The sequence below is a fragment of the Nycticebus coucang genome, chromosome 5 (assembly GCF_027406575.1).
Source record: "Nycticebus coucang isolate mNycCou1 chromosome 5, mNycCou1.pri, whole genome shotgun sequence".
NCBI classification, from domain to species: Eukaryota; Metazoa; Chordata; class Mammalia; order Primates; family Lorisidae; genus Nycticebus; species Nycticebus coucang.
Genome location: NC_069784.1, coordinates 38,575,025 through 38,597,101, shown reverse-complemented (window position 1 = coordinate 38,597,101; position 22,077 = coordinate 38,575,025). Strand labels below are relative to the sequence as shown.

General features: G+C 41.6%; 1 protein-coding gene across 3 annotated transcripts; it reads right to left on the bottom strand.

The window, feature by feature from the left end:
• Positions 1 to 1,352: 1,352 nt before the first annotated feature.
• PRPF38B (pre-mRNA processing factor 38B) lies at positions 1,353 to 10,382 on the bottom strand. 3 transcript variants are annotated; one of them, XM_053591505.1, is made up of 7 exons: positions 9,348 to 9,714; positions 9,058 to 9,110; positions 6,785 to 6,853; positions 6,345 to 6,496; positions 6,204 to 6,264; positions 3,976 to 4,199; positions 1,353 to 3,393 (listed from the first exon to the last, which is right to left on the bottom strand). In XM_053591505.1, exons 1-7 carry the CDS (start codon positions 9,367 to 9,369, stop codon positions 2,535 to 2,537), a joined length of 1,440 nt encoding a protein of 479 aa, XP_053447480.1. In that variant the 5' UTR covers positions 9,370 to 9,714; the 3' UTR covers positions 1,353 to 2,534. The 3 variants fall into 3 exon arrangements, with proteins under 3 accessions (XP_053447480.1, XP_053447478.1, XP_053447481.1); XM_053591503.1 differs by lacking the exons at positions 9,058 to 9,110; positions 9,348 to 9,714 and adding an exon at positions 9,815 to 10,382; XM_053591506.1 differs by lacking the exon at positions 9,058 to 9,110 and having other exon boundaries at positions 9,348 to 9,713.
• Between the last annotated feature and the right edge of the window lie 11,695 nt (positions 10,383 to 22,077).

Here is a 22,077-nt window from a genome sequence, read left to right as displayed (position 1 = left end):
GGTTCAGACCCGGCCCCGGCCGAACTGCAACCAAAAAATAGCCGGGCGTTGTGGCAGGCACCTGTAGTCCCAGCTGCTTGGGAGGCTGAGGCAGGAGAGTTGCTTAAGCCCAGGAGTTGGAGGTCACTGTGAGCTGTGTGAGGCCACGACACTCTACCGAGGGCCATGGAGTGAGACTCTGTCTCTACCAAAAAAAAAAAAAAAGAAAAAAAAGAAAAGTGGGTGGGCTAGATGGTGGCTCATGCCTGTAATCCCAGCACTCTGGGAGGCAGAGTTTGGTGGATTGCCTGAGTTCATGAGTTCAAGACCAGCCAGCCCAAGAGACCTCATCTCTTTAAAATAAAAAAAAAAGCTGGGTGTGGCAGGCACCTGTAGTCCCAGCTATTCTGTAAACTGAGGCATGAGGAGCATTTGAACCCAAGAGTTTGAGGATGCTGTGAGCTATGAGAATGTCATGGCACTCAACTTCAAGGGGTAAGAGACTGTCTTAAAAAAGAAAAAAAGTAAAAGAAAATTCTAAGAAATCAAATGCAGTTTGTGGTAGTAAAAAATGTTTGAAAAAATTTAAAATTTCTACATTTTATCTAAACTATGCCATAAACATTTCAAGAGGAACTATATTCAAAGGACTAGCACCATAATTTAGGTATGTTAAAAAGAGATTTTCAATGCCTGATAAATCTGGCTTAATTACAATTTAAAAGAACTTTCTACTAAAAAAAAAAAGGCATACCAATTTTAGAGCAATTCCTTCATTTAATGAGATTTCTCTGAAATGGAGTTAGGTACAAATGTGAAGGCCACAAAAGGAGAACTTTGGAAAACGTGCTCCATTTAACACTTTTGCAAGGTGGCTGGAGTTGCCCAGTTGTCCAATACGACCGGTGAGATGAAAATATCAGTGTGTGTGCCAGTAAGATCACACTGTCAGGAATACCTACCCGCCCTACCTCTGACAAAACATCACCTTGGGCCTCTATTTTCTGTTCTAAAAGGAATTGGATTATCTTACAAAATTTCTTTCAAATTCAGATTTAAATGATACTAAATATATGGTCCAAGTGAAAAGTACCCCAATAAGCTCCTATGGTGTGGGACAAACTAATCACACGATCAAGATCACCCTAGTGACACGTCATTGACAAAGGAACTTGCCATCAAGAATTCTAGTAAGAATTACTATCACACATCTAATTCCAGTCTACAAGATTCTTTAATATTCACTCATCATCTGGGTGCTAAGATATCCCTCTATGGAAAATGACTCTATTGACATTTTATCAATTTCCACAATAAAAATACCTTTTAAAAATGTTTTGACAAATGGGGGGGGGTAAAGCCAACACCCAGGATAAAGGATTTAATCCAGTATTTATTTGACACTCATGATGGTTCTCCGTAATCAGAATACAAGTCATAAGAACAATCTCTATCAAATAATTTGCTGATCGTCTTAAATAATGCAGCATAGCATTAATACTCTGTTCTATATTAAGTTTAAAAACTCAAACAGCAATCTTCATTATCAATAAAAAAAGTTTTGGATTTTAAAAAGGACACTCTATCAAGCTGTTTCATAATTTAAGTATTTCCCATTTATAAAAATGCTTTGGAAGCTTGAGGCTTGAATCTGTTTTTCTATTCATCTGCCCCACCCTCTCCCAATTACATGTTAGTATAGACTTCTGCAAGAATGCTAGACTTTATAGACATTAATTTTTTCTTTAATATAGTACTTTAAAAATCTGAGAAAGAATTCAAGAAAAAAGGATTACATGTCATGTATTTTTTTTTTTTTTCAAATAAAAAGGAAAACTAAGTGAATAAATTTTAGGCATACTAACAGTGTCCCTTTGAGGTAGAATGCTAAAAGGACTTTTGATCAAATCACAGCCTAATTTAAACCTCTGCATCAGAAACTAACTTCTCATAAATTCTCTAAAGGTTAACTGTGGAGAATATTAAGTATAACATATTAACAAGAGCCTTCCAAGATAATATACAGTGGACAAGAATGTTAATCCTACAACTGCTGCCTTCATGTACACTGACAGCACATAATTCTCCTAAAATAGACATCCAAAATCCATTCTCAAAGTCTTTAGCATTCTATTATGAAAAGCACAGCCATGCTAACTTCAGTACACAAACCATAATCCCACACCTACAAACAAAAATAGAATTAGTGGCAGTTTATTGCCTTATACAAATTTAACCAACATGGCAATCATGCCAAAGAAATTAAAACATTTTAGGACATATGTACAGACTGTACATTTCAAAAACAATTAAACAATAGAAATGCAAGAACAATCTGTGCATCATGTATCAAACTCAACAACTGGGTGAAAACATCAATGCAATAAATGGGATTACAAAGGCACTTCCCTACACAAAAGAGGAAATGAAAATGCGGCCTACAGGGAGCTTGAAGGGTGCTTAACTACAGCACAATCTCAATTTGGGGGAAAAAAAAAAAGATTAAATCAAACATGTATAGGATTCAATGTGATCCACTTTTACAAAAAAAATTTTCACACAGTCTCATCTTTGTTCTTCTGCTGTTTTTCTTGGCTCTCTTGTTCTATACTTTGGCTCCTTCGACGATCGTGTTTGTCTGACTGGTCCTTACTATCACCGTGATCTCGTTTATGGGAACGGTCTTTACTTCCACTACGCTTCCTAGATTTTTCTTTGCTGGGGCTATGTTCTCGTTTTTTGGGTTTTTCAGCACTGTCAGTTCTTCCTTGACTGCCACTTCGACTTCGTTTACTTGATTTTTCTTTACTTTCATTTCTATGTTTACTTGACTTCTCTTTGCTCCTACTCCTACTTCGTTTCCCTGCATTTCTGCTTCTACTCCTGCTTCTGTGTTTCCTTTCTCTGCTTCTACTTCTACTGTGCTTTCTCTCCTTCTTGGAATCTTTTTTGTCCTCTCTATGCCGTCTGTCATCTTTGTCTTCTTTATGTTTCTTCTCTTCTGCCTCTCCCCTATTTCTCTGTTCCTTAGATCTTTCTCTTGATCTTTCCCTCTCCTTTTCTCGGTCATTACCTCTTTCCTTATCATAGTCACGATCTCGTCTTCTGCCTCTCTCATTTTCTTTTTCCCTTTCCCGATCCCTGTCTCTTCTATCTCCTTTTCTATCACGACTTCGACTGCGACTCCTATGCCTTTCCCTACTTCTGCTATGCCTGCGTTCTAACCCTCGATCAATACTTCGAGATCTTCTCCTTTCTTTCTCTCTTTCTTTGGCTTCACGCTCCAGTCGCTGGCGTTCTTTCTCTCTTTCTAATTCTCTGTCAAAGCTAGAAGATCCATGGCCCTCTCGATGATGACTTCTACTTCTTGATCTTCTTGGTGACCTCCGAGGACTCAGTGATCTCCTTGGAGACCTAAGAAAGGTGGAGAAGAAAATGTCAATAAACAAAAACATTTTTACCATTTTTCATAAATAAAAAAAAATTTTTTTGAGACTGGGTCTTGCTTTGTTGCCTGGGCTAAAGTGCATTGGCATTGTCCCAGCTCAGTGCAACCTCGGCTGCTGGATTCAAACAATCGTCCTGCCTCAGTCTCCCAAAGTGCTAGGATAATAGAGCGAACCTCCATACACAGCCTATAGTAAAACTTCTATGAGCATTATTATTCAGGTCTCTAGCTGACACAAACATCAAGAGTAACTAAAGCAAAAAATTTGTCCTCATTTATAGATACAAGTTTTGTTGAAAATGCCCTGAAAGATGGCTGGGCGCCTGTGGCTCAAGCAATTAAGGCACCAGCCACATACACCTGAGCTGGTGGGTTCGAATCCAGCCCGGCCCACCAAACAACGACAGCTGCAACCAAAAAATAGCTGGGCGTTGTGACAGGCACTTATAGTCCCAGCTACTTGGGAGGTGGAAGCAGAAGAATCGCTTGAGCCCAGGAGTTGGATAAAGCATATTTTAAAAATAAACATAATTCAAGAGTCACACTACCGTGAACGTCTGCGTTCAATGTGTCTGTCTATTTCCTCAGCACCTTCTTTCCCATCTTTCTTGATTTTTCTTGGTCGGGTTTTAATCTGTTGATCAATATTCTTCTGAACTGGAACTGGAATTCTTGGAAACAAGGTAGAAAACCACTCCAGTTTTGTAAGAAAAGACCGCAGCATTTCTCCAATGGTCATTACACAGCCTCCACCAGCCTTCACATCTAGGTCCTACAGAAACACAAAAGATGCCCTAGTCGTCAAAAAAAGTACTTCAATATCTATATGAATACTACAAAAATATTACCATCTTTGGAATCTCAAGTACAAAAAAATTCTAACAAAAAATTTTAATTTTTGTATCCTAATCTGGCAATGAATGATATAGAGAAATATTTGGGCTTAGTGTGTGCATGCAGGTGAGAATAAACCCTGCAGCCTCACGGGCATAAAGGGAACTGATCTCAGTTAACAATACGAAAAAGCCCCTTAAAATTCTAAACTATGTGGAACAACTGATTTAAATTTACATTCCACATACCTACTAAGTATGTATTTATTTCCATGGGCATATTTGCACACATCATTCCTAGCACCTTAACTTCACCTAGCTACATATGAACTACTTTAGACAATTCCTCTCTAAAGGCTATGTTTTAACAGCTCTAATATAAAATGAAGCCCTAATCAAACTGGAAGCAATAGCAAACCAACTGCCATGAAGCAGTGAGGTTTTCTAATTTAGAGTTATGTAGAAAATAAATAAATGAACAAATAATTGGAAACGCATAATCCATGATGACCATTGTCTCTGAAAAGGGTCATTACCGCATGAAGGCCTTCTTGCTATGCCCTCTCACAGCTCAGGACATGTTAGTCAGCTATTGTCAGTCCCAAACCTATAGTGCAAGCACACAAGGAAAGTGAGATTTGTTATCTAAACAGGAAAACAAGAGCTAAAGGTAAAACTGCTTGCACTCACACACATTTAAGTGTTCAGATATACAGTATTTCCAAATATAATCGCTGCAGATATCTAAGGAAGAAAACAATAAGTTAGCTTAAATAGAGGACCTCAGGTTTGTAAACATAATAAAAGAGATTAAACAGAGGCATTCAGAAACAAACCTAATACAACACCAAATGAAGAGGGACATGCTTTTTTAAAGATGATGAGAAGTGCTTCAGTTTGAAAAACTTTCATCTAGAGAGAAAAAAAATCTTTAAAGATTGTGATTTAAAAAGCTTTTTGCTTTTTCTGAGTTGTTAAATAGCTCAGTTAACAGGCCAAAAAAAAAAAAGAGTAGAGAAATATTAAAATTCTCCATGTATAAATGAATGAGGTATTTTAAAGGTGTAAATATAATCACAAAAATACAATATATTTCCATTAGAACCATCCTTTAATACAATAAATTCTTTGGGTGAATCTTTAAAACAGATTACTGAAATACAGCAATCTGAACCTTAAAATATAAAGTAGTGGTGGGGGTAGATATATGAATAACATAGCTTACTGTTAAGTATATTTTGAGATCATGGACTGCTTTGTATAACCAAATGAATATATATGTGATTTAAATCTGACTCAATAATTTCCCAAAGTAACCAAGTTTTGGATTTTGGAGCACTATGAATTTCCAAATTATAAACACACAACTTTTAATTTAAGAAAAATATTTTTAAAATATGAATAGTGTAGTAGGAGCCAGAAAACTAGACTTAAAATTTCTCTTGTCATCATCAAGTCATCCAAATTCTCAACCTATGTATGTCACACCCAGCTCTTCAATTCTGCACGTCTATGCAAGCGGAGTACTGATATTTGGAAGAAGTTAGAGGATGAAGAACTGAAAAGCTCCAGAGAAAAATATAATTAGTATTCTATGTGCATGTCTTTTATCATCAATCTCGAGTATAGCTCATCTTAAAAAGTAACTACCAATAGTACAATTCAGGATCACTATAATCACATAATTAAGAAGAGAAAAATTCCACAGCTGTCAAAACACATTTAAAACAATATAAGAACAAGAAAATAAAACTCAGAAATTTAACCTAAGATATATAAAAGCCACTAAGTCTTAATAAAAAGGATATTAATTCTAAAAGCATTTCACGAAAATAAGTTTAAATACAGAAAATTGTGGAAGACATTGAACCTTCAGTAAATAAAAGATACTAAAAACATAAGAGTAATTAGAAGAAAACTAATTATTACCCTTGTTGACATACCTCTTCATCGTCAAGGAAGGATTCAAACCAGTCCCATAGATCTGTAGGGGGCTGTGTGTATCTAAAATTACAAAAGACTTAGTAAACTCATGTGAATTAAAGAGATATTTTCATTGGAAATATAGATAAATGCATGCTCACCTTATATACATAAATCCAAGAGCTCTAATATATGGAGAGTCTGTGTGTGTTATAAGACCCATCACTTGCTTTCGAGTTAACTTCAGAGTAAATAATTTGTATAACAGACAAAAAGCTGTAGAAACAATTCCTCCTGTTCCAACACCTCGAACCTTTACGGGAAACAAGAGTTAAGAAAAAGTAGTAAAAATATTTAACAGATATTTAACACCAATTGATTAATCCTGTTAGGTATCAGTAATAAGCCACCATCTAAAACTAAAAATAGAGTATAAAAAAATAATACTTTTTCTAACTCTATTCACCAGACACTTACATTTACATTAAAAAAATGTTAAAGAGCTAGCTACAAATTGTATAACTGACAGGTAGACCTTTCATTGTCTAAATATAAACTTAGTTATCAGAAAAACTAAAAAAATTCACGTACTTCTACTTACCCCTCCGCACATCCCTGTCTGGCCCGCTGTTTTCCTGCTTCCTTTTTCCCATGGTTCAACATGTGTGACCTGAAAATAGAAAAGAGGAACACAACAGACATTCATACTTTGAATTTGTTTAAAAGACTGACTAAAGTAAGCCCAAGTCCATAATAGAGTAGCTCTTCCAAAATTATTTTGGCATTACATATATATTATGTTTACTAACATCAATTATATAAACCATCTTTGGAAAAACTGTTTAGACACGTAAAGGTCACCAATAAAGCTACTAGGGTTAAACAAAACCTTAACAGCTTTACAGAGCTGAAATCCAATTCAACTAACTTTATAGAGAGCTGATACCTATTTGTGAGAGTCAGGACATTTTGATAGTCTCATTTACTTGCAAAAACAATTTGATATATTCCAACTTTGGATCTTATTAGTTGCTTAAAAAATAAAAACATATTCTAAAAAGAATAAGTCTCTAAAGTAAAAAATATTAATGAAATGAAGTACAAGTATTAATTTGAAAAAAATCCTTAAAATACCAATACTCCAGTTTTAATTTTAAAATATACATTATAAAATAAAGGAAAATAACTTAAAAGAGTATTAAGTTATTTCTGGTACAAAATTGCAGAACTCTTTTTATTTGTACATTTTTTCACCAAGATCAAGTTCACTCCTGATTAAAGATGAAATCACAGAGGCCACCCTTACACAGAATGTTACTCATCTTCTGCCTAAATACTAGTATGTGAACCAATCTAATTATTTTTCCAGAATATAAACTGTTTCAAAAACTGAGGCAAACAGTCATGAGTATATACTAAGTATACTACTAGCAAAGATGATACTGTATCATCTGCAAAATCATTCTTTACCTAAAAACAGCCAAAAAATAAGAATTTAAGCTTTACAATAGACCCCAAGATCTTTTAGAAAGATAAGACCTAAAACAAAAAATCTGTTCTTTCATTCTGTTTTTCTAAAACTGTATTTCCAACCCACACATGGTTTAACATTTTACAGTCTTGAAAAATGGCTTCAGACAAAAGCATGTATTTAAATTTAAGCACTACACTATTTTGCTCATCAACTCCTGCAGTGCTTTACTATTTCCTTCCTCCCCAGTTCTCAGCTTGCTGTGTAAAGAATGTTTCAATTCCTAAAAGTCGAATACCAATGGATGGGAGTGGGGGGGACATCCGGGACTAACCCACTGTTGGTTTGTTTTGCCCTGTTCTGTTGTCCCATTTAAACGAATGTACAAAAAAACCCCCTTCAGTGTGTCAGTCCCTGACGCCCCCAATTCGTCCCCCGTCCCCACCCCCACTGGAATGCAAAAGGCTAACCAAAGTAAGGGGCAGATGCAACACAAAATTAGATTACAAAGCTGGACGCCTACACATTTCAATGATTACTTGATTCAAATATCTTAATAAAATCTGAATCTTTAGTTTTGCAACTTAATTTAAAAATACAATAATTCCTGGTAGAGTCTTAAGTTGCCTCAAAACCACAACATTAGAAAATTTTAAGTGAGCGTTTCTTCTACATTAACATTTTGCATATATTATAAAACAGAACCTGCCACAAAAAGAATAGGCACTCAGTTTTCAACTGTTTAAAGTTTAATGCATAAAGCTAATGGTTAAATATTATTCGCCATGCTGTATCCATGCTGAAAAGGTCTTACCTTTTAAAAGCTAAAAAAACCCTAGTTTATAGATTAGACTTACTATAGACTCTCGTAAGGGAATGTCAAATTTATCTCTGTACTTTAAATAACCAAAGTTGAACTGTATTAGTCAAGATTTATTTTCTATAAAAAGCATCTAGTATCTTAAAAAAATACTTCAATTTTCTAATCACTTAATTGGGGAAGGAGTGGACAAGAGAAATGTCCTTTTGGTAAAATCTCTAACATATATTCAGATGACAGAAAATACCTTATGTGGTCTCCCAAGTTTTTTAAGAGTCTACATAGACAAACAGATCATATATTAGATGCTTTATTCAAACTATTTAAATCTACTAAGGATATTATTAATAGTCTTTGAAATATAAAGTAACTTCCGGAGGCCTGGAAGGTATTTTTATAACTACATAATCTGCAAGGAAGTAGAAAAAGCCTATCTAGTGGTGAATAAAAGACCAAAACCACTGGCCAAAAAAAAAAAAAAAAAAAAAGAGGAAAAAAAAAGAAAACACCGAAACCTAATTACCCATTCATTTAACCAGGGAAATGCATTTTATGGCGATTGAGCATGATTAATAGTGCATACCTCTACCTGCGACCCTGGGCTGCTCCGAGCCTCGCTGCAAGACTGAGTCAATCCTGCTAACGAAACAAGAACTGAGACAAGAGTGCAGTGAGGAGGCGCCAGGTGAGCTCCCCAGCACAGCCAAGCCAACACCGACCCTGCCGCAGAAGCCCAGGGCCCAGATAATTCTAAATAGCCCAATGCACAGGTGGCTGAGACCTTCTATTCCTGACTTCCTGCTGGGAAAATTTTCAGGCCTTCTGTACATCTTTTCAACTGGCACCTCTCCACCCTCAACCCTCCCATCGTACCCAACACACACGCATGGAGCATTTCCCCGGTCTGGATCGGATAGTGAGTACCAACAGCACGAGGCCAACACTGAAGACATTACACGCCCTGGCCCGGGGTGAGCGGAAGAAGCACCAAGTTGGTGCCGAGTAGAGTAGATCCACATCAAAAGGAATAATTTTAAAGCTGTAAATTGGAGAGGATTCTGTTACTCTTTTCTCCTCTCCCCAACCCCTCTTCGCCCAAGGGTGAGCAGGAGGTTGGGAGAGGAGAGAGATTAATAGTGGCGGGCTCTCTGGGCCCTAAAAAATCTGAAAAGGAAACGAGAAGGCGGCCCCAGTGCGATCCCTCCCTGACCGGCTACAGGCCACAGCTCCCCCTCTCCCCCACCTCCCACCCACAGATACTCAGATCTCGGGGGCCGCCTCCGCCCGTTTCCTCCATGCCCGGCCTGGCGAACTTGTCTCCAAGCCTGGAGGCTCCGTACCTTAAAGTAGATCTCGTCCACCACCTCGTGGTAGGTTTTGAGCTCGTAGAGCTGCACCTTAAAGTAAGGCGACGACAGGATGTTGGTCAGAATCATGGGGTTCAGGTTCATGGTCTTCTCGTTGCCCCACAGTGGCAGGACATTGCCCTGCTTGCCCGAGACCGCCGGCTTGGTGGCGCCGCCGCCGCCGCACTGCTGTTGCTGCTGAGCCGCGGCAGCGGCCGCCTGGTGCTGCGGCTGCGAGTTGCCTGTCAGCGCGGGGCTGTTGTTAGCCATGTTGCGGCGGAAGGAAGGAGGGAGAAGGGAGGAGGGAGGGGGCCAAGCTCGATCTCGCTCTTCGGGACAACGGTCCGGGACCCTACTCCATGGAACGCCGTCGGGAGAGGGGGCCGCCTCGCTGTGCCCCAGCCAACTGAAGGAAAGCAACTGGGATGCCGACAAATGAACCTTGAGTCGAGAGCAGGCACTGAGAAGCGGCCCACGAGAACTCCAGGAAGAAGGCGAGCCGGCGGCCAGAGAGCGCGATCTCTTCCGCCAACTGCCCCTGGGAACAAGATGGCGGAGCTGGCGGATGTGATGCCACACGCCCCAGAGTTCCAAGCGACGGCGGCGGCCAATCACAGACGCCCAGGTGGGCAGGAGCTTCCTCTTCCTGGTTGCTTGCGTTCTCTGCAAGCGGTGGTTTCTGCGGTGTCCGGCAGTGCTTGACTCTTAGAGGAGTTCCCCCGAGAATTAGGGCCGAGGAGGGGGTTGTAGGCCCAATCCGTATGTTTTAACATTTATACTGATTTCTTTTATGGAGAGCAGGCCAGAAAAGTGTTCGCGTCAACGCGATGTGCTTTCTAATTCGTGACTGACTGCTCTGACTGTACAGAGTATCCGAGAGGGTTTCCTGGATTCTCTGTTTTAAGATTCCCTGGAAAGGACAGTGCTCGGGGTACCCCACTTCTCCGTGTAGTTCTGATAAAAGTGCTTTCTGTTTTTCTCTCGTTTCTAGTGTTCCGTTGGAGGTCTTAAAGTTTGAGCTTAAATCAGTTCAACTATAAGATTTGGATAATAGAGCGGCGCCTGTGGCTCAAAGGAGTAGGGCGTCAGCCCCGTATGTGGGAGGTGACGGGTTCAAACCCAGCCCCGGCCAAAAACTACAAAAGAAAAAAAGATTGGGATAACATCTGGCTGTGCATTAAAAGGGCTCCTATATCTGTAGCACCTAGTAGAACCTTCCAGGGATCTGTTAGTTGCCTCTACTTTCCTTGCTACCGGAGATCGGGTGCATTCTAGCACTGTGAATGGGGATGGGGGATCAGGAGGAGGTGGGGGAAGAGGTGTAAAAATGAGTCAGAATCAATCTGCCCTCTTGAAACATACTGATAGCTTAGGCAAGATTCGTTGTGTTTGGGAGTTAAGAGAGAAGGCAGCAGAGGGCACAGAAGTTTATACAGGTGGGATCGGGCTGGGCATATGTAGAAGCAGAGAAGCTCAGGCTTACTGGTGAGTAAACAGCCCAGTCCACAGGGGCCAGGACATATACTATGGGGGAGGGGGAGTAATGGCTGTTAAGTGCCTAGAATACTAAGATGAAACATTAGGAATTTTTTTTTTTTTTTTTTGTAGAGACAGTCTCACTTTATGGCCCTCGGTAGAGTGCTGTGGCCTCACACAGCTCACAGCAACCTCCAACTCCTGGGCTTAGGCGATTCTCTTGCCTCAGCCTCCCGAGTAGCTGGGGAAACATTAGGAATTTAATGACATTTACATTGGAGTACATGTATGAACACTAGAGTCTAAGATGTTAATGTTGCTAATATATATATATATTTTTTAAGAGACAGTCTCATTTTATCGCCCTCGGTAGAGTGCCACAGCGTTACAGCTCACAGCAACCTCCAACTCCTGGGCTTAGGCGATTCTTTTGCCTCAGCCTCCCAAGTAGTTGGGACTATAGGCGCCCACCACAACGCCGGGCTATTTTTAGAGACGAGGTCTTGCTCTGGCTCAGGCTGGTCTTGAACCCGTGAGCTCAGGCAATCCACCCGCCTGGGCCTCCCCAGTGCTAGGATTATAAGCTTGAGCCACGGTGCCCAGCCTTCTTCAATCAGTTCTTCCCAGAGATTGCCATACTCATTCCAAAAGTGCTTCACTACCCTACTCAAAACCCTTGGATGGTTCACTCCTTGACATCCTAATTATCAAAATTGGATAACATTTTTTGTTCTCCATCCTATTTGATTTCTCACTGTGGCTCACTTACTCTTTCCTAGACTTTTGGGTTAGAGAGTTTGAGGGTGGCAACCTTAATTTCAGTGGCACATACACAGACAGAAACCTTGGGGAATATCTACACCTGGATGAAGATAACCAGGACAGAGAAAACAAGCAGGAAAAATAAGAGGCAAACCAGGAGATTGGGTATGACAGAATGCAAGGAAAGATAACATTAAGTGCCAGCCTGAGCAAGAGTGAGACCATCTCTACTAAAAATGGAAAAATTAGCCAAGTGTCTTGGCAAGTGTTGGTAACTGCAGTTATTGGGGAAGCTGAGGCAAGAGGATCACTTGAGCCCAAGAGTTTGAGGTTGCTGTGAGCTATGATGACACCAGGACACTACCCACAGCAACAGAGTGACACTGTCTCAAAAATAAAAGTGAATAAATTGATAAATGTTTAGAGCTGTACAGTATTTACATAAGTGATCATCCTGTGTAGTTCCTTTATTTTACATTAGAAGAGAACTAAACTGCAAGAATTGGTTTTTACTGTGGGCAAGGAATTCTTGTAACCTTAATTGGTTTTTATTCCCTTCCTAGTAGATTTTGTTTTTTTATATAGTAGTTTATACTAACTTAATTCCCAAGGAATACTGATGATCCTAACTTCTTTTTTTTTTTTTTTTGAGACAGTCTTACTATGTAGCCTGCCTCACAGCTCACAGCAACCTCCAACTCTTGGGCTTAAGCGATTTTCTTGCCTCAACCTCCCAAGTTGCTGGGACTACAGGCACCCACCACAACACCCAGCTATTTTTTTTTGTTGCAGTTGTTTTTTTTTTTTAGCTGGCCCAGTCCGGGTTCGAACCCGCCAGCCTCAGTGCATGTGGCTGGCGCTGTAACCACTGCTATGGGTGCCAAGCTGATCCAAACCTCTCTTGAATTATTTATTGATGGATACAGTGGAGCATGCCTGTAATCCCAGCTACTCCGGAAGCTGACAGGAGGGTTGCTTGAGTCCAGGAGTTCTGGGCTGTAGTCTGCTTTGCTGATTTGATGTCCGCACTAAGTTTGGCATCAATATAGTGACCTCCCAGGAGCGAGGGGCCATGATGTTGCCTAAGGAGGGGTGAACCGGCCCAGGTCAGAAACGGAGCAAGTCAAAGCTCCTGTGCTGATCAGAAGTGGGATCTCATCTGTGAATAGCCACTGCACTCCAGCCTGGGCAACTTAGTGAAACCACCTCTTAAAAAAAAAAAAAAGAATTATTCATTGAAAAAAAATTATTTGAATCCAGTTCTTATTTCCTGTGTATGTGTTTTTTGCTTTGGTAACAATGGTTTACTAACTTTACACGCTGACACCCTAGTTACAAAATCTTAGAGAACTTTTTTAAATTCCTCAGACATATCTTTACCCGTAGATTCTGGATGATGAGCTCAGTACAAAGGTTGAAGTTTGATATCTAGGTTTTGATGGCATCAAACTCAGGGATCCAGATATTATTGAGCTTAACATACTCAGTAAACCCCAACGACAGCTTGAAGAGAGTACTATTATCTCCATTAAAAAAAAAAAACAGTTTATTCAGCTATAATTGAGGAACACTACACATTGCACATAGGTAGCGCTTTATAAAGTTTGGTTTGATTAGTTATGACATATGCACACCCAGTAAGCCATCACCACAATCAAGATACAATCATCCATCATCCCCCAAAGTTTTCTTTGTGCCCATCTCTCCTAACTTCATCCCCAGGCAACCACTTTCTGTAAGTATAGATTAGTCTGCCTTTTCTTGAATTTAAATAAATGGAATCACATGTTATGTTCTCCTTTTAATTTGTTATTTATGTATCAAGAGAAACCCTTAGCTGACATATTCGTAGCTCAGGAACAGAGGTCAGTGACAAACTTCTATGGATGGGCTGGGTGCCGTGGCTCACACCTGTAATCTTATCACTCTGGGAAGCCACGTTGGGTGAATTGCATGAGCTCACGGATTCGAGACCAGCTGGAGTAAGACTGAGACCCCATCCCTAAAAAATAGCCAGGCAGGGCGGCGCCTTTGGGTCAGTGAGTAGGGCGCTGGCTCCATATATTGAGGGTGGTGGGTACGAACATGGTCCCAGCCAAAATGCAACAAAAAAATAGCTGGACATTGTGGCAGGCGATTGTAGTCCCAGCTACATGGGAGGCTGAAGCAAGAGAATTGCCTAAGCCCAAGAGCTGGAGGTTGCTGTGAGCTGTGATGCCACAGCACTGTACGAAGGGGAACAAAGTAAGATTCTGTCTCTTTTTTTTTTTTTTTTTTTTGGTAGAGACAGAGTCCCACTTTATGGCCCTCGGTAGAGTGCCGTGGCCTCACACAGCTCACAGCAACCTCCAACTCCTGGGCTTAAGCGATTCTCTTGCCTCAGCCTCCCGAGTAGCTGGGACTACAGGCGGCCGCCACAACGCCCGGCTATTTTTTGGTTGCAGTTTGGCCGGGGCCGGGTTTGAACCCGCCACCCTCGGTATATGGGGCCGGCGCCCTACCGACTGAGCCACAGGCGCCGCCCAAGATTCTGTCTCTTAAAACAAACAAAAAAATAGCCAGGCATTGTGGCAGGCCACTATAGTCCTAGCTACTCAGGAGGCTGAGGCAAGAGGATCACTTGAGCCCAAGAGTTTGAGGTTGCTGCGAGTTGTAATGCGAGGGCACTCTACTGAGGGTGACAAATTGAGTCTCTGTCTCAAAAAAACAAAACTAACAAACCAAAAAAAACCCCTTCTATGGTTGGTAACTCAACCCAAAGAAATTATATTCCAAAATTAAAAGAACAAAAACAAACAAAAAACCTTCTATGGATGGTAATTCAACCCAAAGAAATTAATTCCCAAATCAACTTTGTTCTCTGAAAATTACCAGTCATCTCAAAATCTTTCATGGAGTCATAATTTCTGTAGAAATCTATGTATGCCTTTCTTGGCTCAGCTACAGCAAACTTAGAGCTGCAACCCCCAGGAATACAAATAATGCTATCACAATATAAAGTCACAGATGCCTGGCCAGAGAGCCACACACAGGGGCTTCAGCAAAGTCATGGTAATTACTATCCTTTTTTTTTTTTTTTTTTTTGAGACAGAGTATCACTTTGTTACACTCAGTAGAGTGCTTGACATCACAGCTCACAGCAACCTCCAACTCTTGGGCTGAAGTGACCCCCTTGCCTCAGCCTCCCTAACAGATGGGACTATAGGCTAGTGTCTTGTTTTATTTATGGGTCTTGCGTTTTGTGTTTTCAGAACTACCAGCCCTAAAAGAGACTATGACAATGTCTTCCTCTGTTTCTAAAAGTTTATAGTTTGGGATTTTACATTTAGGTCTGTGATTCATTTTGAGTTAATTTTTGCCTATGGCGTGAAATGGGTTTGATGTTCATTTTTCCCTCCAAACAAATGTTTGGTTGATCCAACACCATTTGTTGAAAAGAATTTTCTTTCCCTTTTGAATTGCTATAGCCCTTTTTAAAAAAATTAGTCAACCTGGCTTTGCGCATGTAGCTCAGGGAGTAGGGTGCCAGCCACATACACCAAGGCTGGCGGGCTCGAGCCCAGCCCAGGCGTGATAAACAACAATGACAACTGCAAAGAAAAAACAGCTGGGTATTGTGGCGGGCGCCTGTAGTTCCAGCTACTTGGAAAGCTGAGGCAAGAGAATCGCTTAAGCCCAGGAGTTGGAGGTTGCTGTGAGCTGTGACGCCACAGCACTCTACTGAGGATGACATAGTGAAACACTGTCTCAAGGATAAATAAATAAATAAATAAAATTAATGAAAAATAAATTAAAAAAAATTAGTCAACCTGGCCTGGCGTGGTGGCTAACGCCTGTAATCCTAGCACTTTGGGATGTGGGTGGATTGCTTGAGCACATGGGTTCAACACCAGCCTGCGCAGAGAGCAAGACCCTCATCTCTACTAAAAATAGAAAAACTGAGGAAAGAGGATCCCTTCTTCTGAACTCTCTTCCGTTGGTCTTTATGTTTATCTTTTCATCAATACCAAACTATTTAGCTACTGTACCTTATGGTAAGTTTTGGAATTAGGTAAAGTATTCCAACTTCATTCTTCCTTCTTCTCTTTTTTGAGTCAGAGTCTCACTATGTTGCCCTCAGAGTTCCGTATTGTCACAGCTCACGGCAACCTCCAACTCTTGGGCTTAAGTGATTCTCTTGCCTCATCCTCCCAAGTAGCCGGGACTACAGGAGCCTGCCCCAACACCCGGCTTTTTTTGTTGCAGTTGTCATTGTTGTTTAGCTGGCCCAGGTGGGGTTCGAATCTGCCAGCCTGGGTGCATATGGCAGATGCCCTACTCACTGAGATATAGGTGCCCCCTCATCCTTCTTAAAAGTGCTTTTGTTACACTATCAGGGGTCCTCAAACTTTTTATTTATTTATTTATTTATTTATTTTTGTGGAGACAGAGTCTCATTTTATGGCCCTCAGTGGAGTGCCATGGCATCACACAGCTCACAGCAACCTCCAACTCCTGGGCTTATGCGATTCTCTTGCCTCAGCCTCCCGAGTAGCTGGGACTACAGGCGCCCACCACAACGCCCAGCTATTTTTTGGTTGCAGTTTGGCCGGGGCTGGGTTTGAACCCGCCACCCTCGGTATATGGGGCCGGTGCCCTACTCACTGAGCCACAGGCGCCGCCCGAGGGGTCCTCAAACTTTTTAAACAGGGGGCCAGTTCACTGCCCCTCAGACCGTTGGAGGGCCAGACTATAGTTAAAAAAAAAACAAACACACTGGGCGGCGCCTGTGGCTCAGAGAGTAGGGCGCCAGCCCCATATGCCGAGGGTGGTGGGTTCAAACCCGGCCCCAGCCAAATTGCAACAACAAAAAAAAGATAGCTGGGCGTTGTGGCTGGCACCTGTAGTCCCAGCTGCTTGGGAGGCTGAGGCAAGAGAATCGCGTCGAAGAGTTAGAGGTTGCGGTGAGTCGTGTGACGCCACGGCACTCTACCCGAGGGCGGTACAGTGAGACTCTGTCTCTACAAAACAAACAAACTATGAACAAATTCCTATGCACACTGCACATATCTTATTTTGAAGTAAAAAAACAAAACAGGAACAAATACAATCACACTGCTGCATGTGGCCCGCGGGGCCGTAGTTTGAGGACCCCTGTGTCTAGGTCCTTTGCATGTCTGTGTGTGTTGGTAATGTATAGGTGCTCAGTAAACATATCTCATTCTTGAATAAATGAATAAAGGATTAAAATGATTACCATGTGTAACTAACAGAACAACTGTGAATCTAAAGTAACATAAGAAGCCATCGACTAATGTATCCAAGAACTAAATATCTAATACAATTGGTGATTTGTTCTGAAGAATCAAGAGCATTGGACAAAGCTACCCCTGTTTCCCTGGTTGTAACTTCAAAACACTGAATCAAATGAGGTGTGAATTGAGAATTTTTAGGATTCCTGGCTTGGCACCCATAGCACAGTGGCTATGGCACTGACCACATGCATGGAGGGTGGAGGGCTCGAACCCAGCCCGGGCCAGCTAAACAACAATGACAACTGCAACAACAATAACAAAAATAGCCAGGCATTGTAGTGGGTGCCTGTAGTCCCAGCTACTTGGGAGACTGAGGCAAGAGAGTCGCTTAAGCCCAGAAGTTAGAGGTTGCTATGAGCTGGGACGCCACAGCACTCTACCGAGGGTGACATAGTCTCATAGACTCTGTCTCAAAAAAAAAAACATTTAGGATTCCTGCAGATCATCTGGGGCAGAAAAAAAAAAAAGAAAATAATTATTAGGGGTTAAGTAGGGAAATAAAGGAGAATTGGTATTCTAGATAGGGCCAGCCAGCACAAAGGCATGAAAGTACAGATGGTGTATTTGGAACTGATTGTCACTATTATAATACTTAATTTTTTTTTCAGGGATGATATTAAAAACAAATATAGTGGACTGGCATGGTTCACTCAAACTTGTAATCCTAGCACTCTGGGAGGCTATGGTGGGTTGATTGCTTGAGCCCCGAAGTCAGAGACCAGCCTCAGCAAAGGGGCGACCCCGTCTCTTCTCTACTAATAATAGAAAAACTAGGTCCCCGAGTTGTAACAGGTGCCTGTAGTTCTAGCTACTAGGGAGACTGAGGTGGTGGATTGCTTGAGTTTAAGAGTTTGAGGTCGCTGTGAGCTCTGATGCTACAACACTCTACCCAGGGCACAGAGTAAGACTCTGTCTCAAAAAAAAAAAAAAAAGAGAAATTCCTTAAATAGCTTATAAGTAGTATGATACATATAGTTTCGAGAGGTACATCTATCCAGGTTGGAATTCACTTTCCACTTTCCAGATCATCTGTCGCGGACCGCCGGTCGATGGGCCTCAGTCCGAGGGTGCTCAGGGTGAACGGTACAGGTTGGTTGAAAAGGTCGACGCAGGATGAAATGACAAACTGCCACACACCACGAATGATGAAGAAAGCAGCTGTACTTTACTGATTTTTAAGTCTGGTATTTATACATTTTCTTTCCAGGGTTTAAACAATGTAATCATTATTTTGCTTATGCTTGTAAATTATCTTTGTGTCTCCATATGTGGTTTATCATGCACTATATGTTTTCAAGGTTTTGTTCTCCGGAGGGAGGTGTCGGAGGGAGGTGGTTTATCTTTTCAAGGTTTTTGCTCTAGGGAGGTGGTTTTATCAGTAACACCTGGTTGCTTCCCCTTATCTAGGAATGTCAAGGTTTGTGACTTCTCTTAGTTCTGTAATTGTTCTCAGTTTCTTATGATCTCTTTTAAAAACAGCTGAACATATTTTTTTATGTATAATGCTTGACTACTTCTATATATATTTTTACTCTTATTAGTAACTATATTTTGATTCATAGTTAATTGTTTGTTAAACATTAAACTACTCTATTGATTTGTGTTACATATTAAAATTAGTGAAGTAAAACGTTTTTCTGCAGGCGGTGATAGTGTATGTTATGTTGAAACATCTTGTTTGCCGTGCCTGCATTGTCTCAAGTCACTGACATTTATGGTAGGGACGTGCTGTTGTGCAGGCTCTCTTGGAGCCACTGAGTTCGGCACAGCCATTCTTGCTGTGTTTAATTGTGGATCAGTAAGTCATTATGTTTATTCTTGGTTTCTCAAGACAATCAGGCAACAATCAGGCATTCAACTGAACAGACAGGTTTCAGAGCAAAGGTTTTTTAGGCTTTTATGCCGCACCTCGTGAGTCATTACGTTCAAACAAAGGCATGCTAGGCAACTTATGCGCTGCTGTCGCAAACCAGGGGTGCTGGGGGTTTCGCTCCGGGGAGCACATACCACCTACTCACGCATTTTATAATGCGGACAGCGCCACCTCACCACGGCTTGATGCCGGGGGTGCGGCAATCATCAACTTCTATTTGTATCTAAAAGGTGGTGTATAATGCATATGACCAAACATTTGCACTCCTGTAACATTCTGAAATTGTTTTTAAAGGTGGTAAGGGCTGGGCGCTGTGGCTCACGCCTGTAATCCTAGCACTTGGGAGGCCAAGACCTTGTCTTGAAAAATAGCCTGGCATTGTGGCAGGTGCCTATAGTCCCTCATACTTGGGAGACTGAGGCAAGAGGATGGCTTGAGCCCAAGAGTTTGAGGTTGCCGTGAGCTGGGATACAATGGCACTCTACTCATTGCAACAAAGTGAGACTCTATCTCCAAAAATAAATAAATAATTTTTTAAAAATGTGGAAAGGTGGAGTAATACTGGTTCTCTTTTCCTGCTTTCTCCTCTTGTACAACAGACCTCTTCGGTCACTTTGTGAAAGAAAGATATCCCACCCATCCAAATCTTACAACGGTATATTGTCCTTAGGTGGACAAAATCTCGAGGTGCCAAATAAAATGCCATCTCTAAATAATGGTGTTGGGATTGGTGTTCAAAAAGTGAACAACTCTAAAGACTAGGTAAAATTTCTTTTGGCAATTCAGGAGGTTTACAATGTGCAGCTTTAGACAATAAAAATGAAGGAGCTAATCAAATTGTCCACAAGGAATAATTAAACATAATTTTTTTGGAGACAGAATTGCACTATGTCACCCTTGGTAGAGTGCTATGGCGTCACAGCTCACAGCAACCTCTAACTCTTGGACTTAAGCAATTCTCTTGCCTCAGCCTCCCAGGTAGCTGGGACAACAGGTGCCCACCACGATGCCTGGCTATTTTTTTGGCAGTTGTTATTGTAGTTGTCGTTGTTTAGCAGACATGGGCTGGGTTTGAACCCACCAACCCCAGGGTATGTGGCTGGTGCCCTAAACACTGAGCTTTGGGTGCCAAGCCGTTAAACATATTTTTAAATGAAAAGTTACCAAGGCCGGGTGCTGTGGCTCATGCCCATAATCCCAACACTTGGGAGGCCGAGGTAGGTGGATTGCCTAAACTCCTGAGTTTTTTTTTGTTTTTTTACTTGGTAAAGTCCTCAAAGTAGATTTTATTTATACATTTCTTCAAATAATTATGGAATTTTTAAAAATCTAAACTCCTGAGTTCGAGACCAACCTGAGCAATAGTGAGACCCCGTCTCTAAAAAATAGCTGGGTGTATGTGGTGGGCCCTAGCTATGTGGGAGGCTGAGGCAAGAGAATCACTTGAAACCAAGAGTTTGAGGTTGCTGTGAGCTGAGATGCCAGGGCACTCTACCAAGGGTGACCAAGTGAAAATCTGTCTCAAAAAAAAGAGAAAAGTTACCAAGTCATCTTGGTGTATAGCTTGGTAGTCATTCAGAGAACTAAGACACACTGTTATGGCTCAGTGCCCATAGCTCAATGGTCAGGGTGCCGGCCATATACAACAGGGCTGGTGGGCTTGGACCCGGTCTGGGCCTGCTAAACAATGACAACTGCAACAACAACAACTAAAATAGCCAGGTGTTTGTTGTGGCAGATGCCTGTAGTCCCAGCTACTTGAGAGGCAGAAGCAAGAGAATTGCCTAAGCCCAGGAGTTGAAGGTTGCTGTGAGCTGTGATATCACAGCACTCTACCGAGGGTGACATAGCGAGACTCTGTCTTTTTTTTTTTTGTAGAGACAGAGTCTCACTGTACCGCCCTCGGTAGAGGGCCGTGGCGTCACACGGCTCACAGCAACCTCTAACTCTTGGGCTTACGCGATTCTCTTGCCTCAGCCTCCCGAGCAGCTGGGACTACAGGCGCCCGCCACAACGCCCGGCTATTTTTTTTGTTGTTGTTGTTGCAGTTTGGCCGGGGCCTGGTTTGAACCTGCCACCCTCAGCATATGGGGCCGGCGCCCTACTCACTGAGCCACAGGCGCCGCCCGAGACTCTGTCTTAAAAAAAAAAAAAAAAAGACACACTGCTATAACGAAATTTATAGCTTTGTGAGAAAATGGCCTGAAAGGGGGTAAAAGATATTTTCTTTCATTCTTTTTTAATTTTTGCCTGGGACTCCAGGCACCCACCAGAATGCCTGGCTAGTTTTTCTATTTTTAGTAGAGAGGGGGTGGGGCAGTTTTCTGTCTTTTCAGAACTCCCTTACCCTTTTTGAGAACTGAAATCTACATCCTTGCTCAGGCCCATGGTCCAGAGAGTGTCCCTTGTTCTTTGTGCAACCTCAGTTCTCAAAAAGGGTAAGGATGTTTGAAGAGACAGAAAACATCTTTAACCCTTTCCTCCCTTTTTAGGTCATTCTCTCTGTTACATGTTCCCCACTGTCAATTTTACCCTTCCATAGATATGGGAGGAGGGGTGACATAGTACTTACTTCTGGGTGCTAGGAAGGGTCTCTCATAAACTATTTCTTTTTTTTTTTTTGTAGAGACAGAGTTTCACTTTATGGCCCTCGGTAGAGTGCCGTGGGCTCACACAGCTCACAGCAACCTCCAACTCCTGGGCTTAGGCGATTCTCCTGCCTCAGCCTCCTGAGTAGCTGGGACCACAGGCGCCCGCCACAAGGTCTCATAAACTATTTCTTAGAGGTTTAACATGAGCCTGCTTCTAAAGGGCTACCTTTATCCAGAGGAGGGCAAGTAGCGATACCTTAT

Excerpts from the sequence above, each read along its gene's own strand:
- PRPF38B (XM_053591503.1), bottom strand. The coding sequence starts at position 10,090 with ATGGCTAACAACAGCCCCGCGCTGACAGGCAACTCGCAGCCGCAGCAC. Across the intron at positions 6,497-6,784 it reads AGACAGGGATGTGCGGAGGG|GTTCGAGGTGTTGGAACAGG; the intron begins GTAAGTAGAAGT and ends TTTCCCGTAAAG. Across the intron at positions 3,394-3,975 it reads ATTGAACGCAGACGTTCACG|GTCTCCAAGGAGATCACTGA; the intron begins GTAGTGTGACTC and ends CACCTTTCTTAG.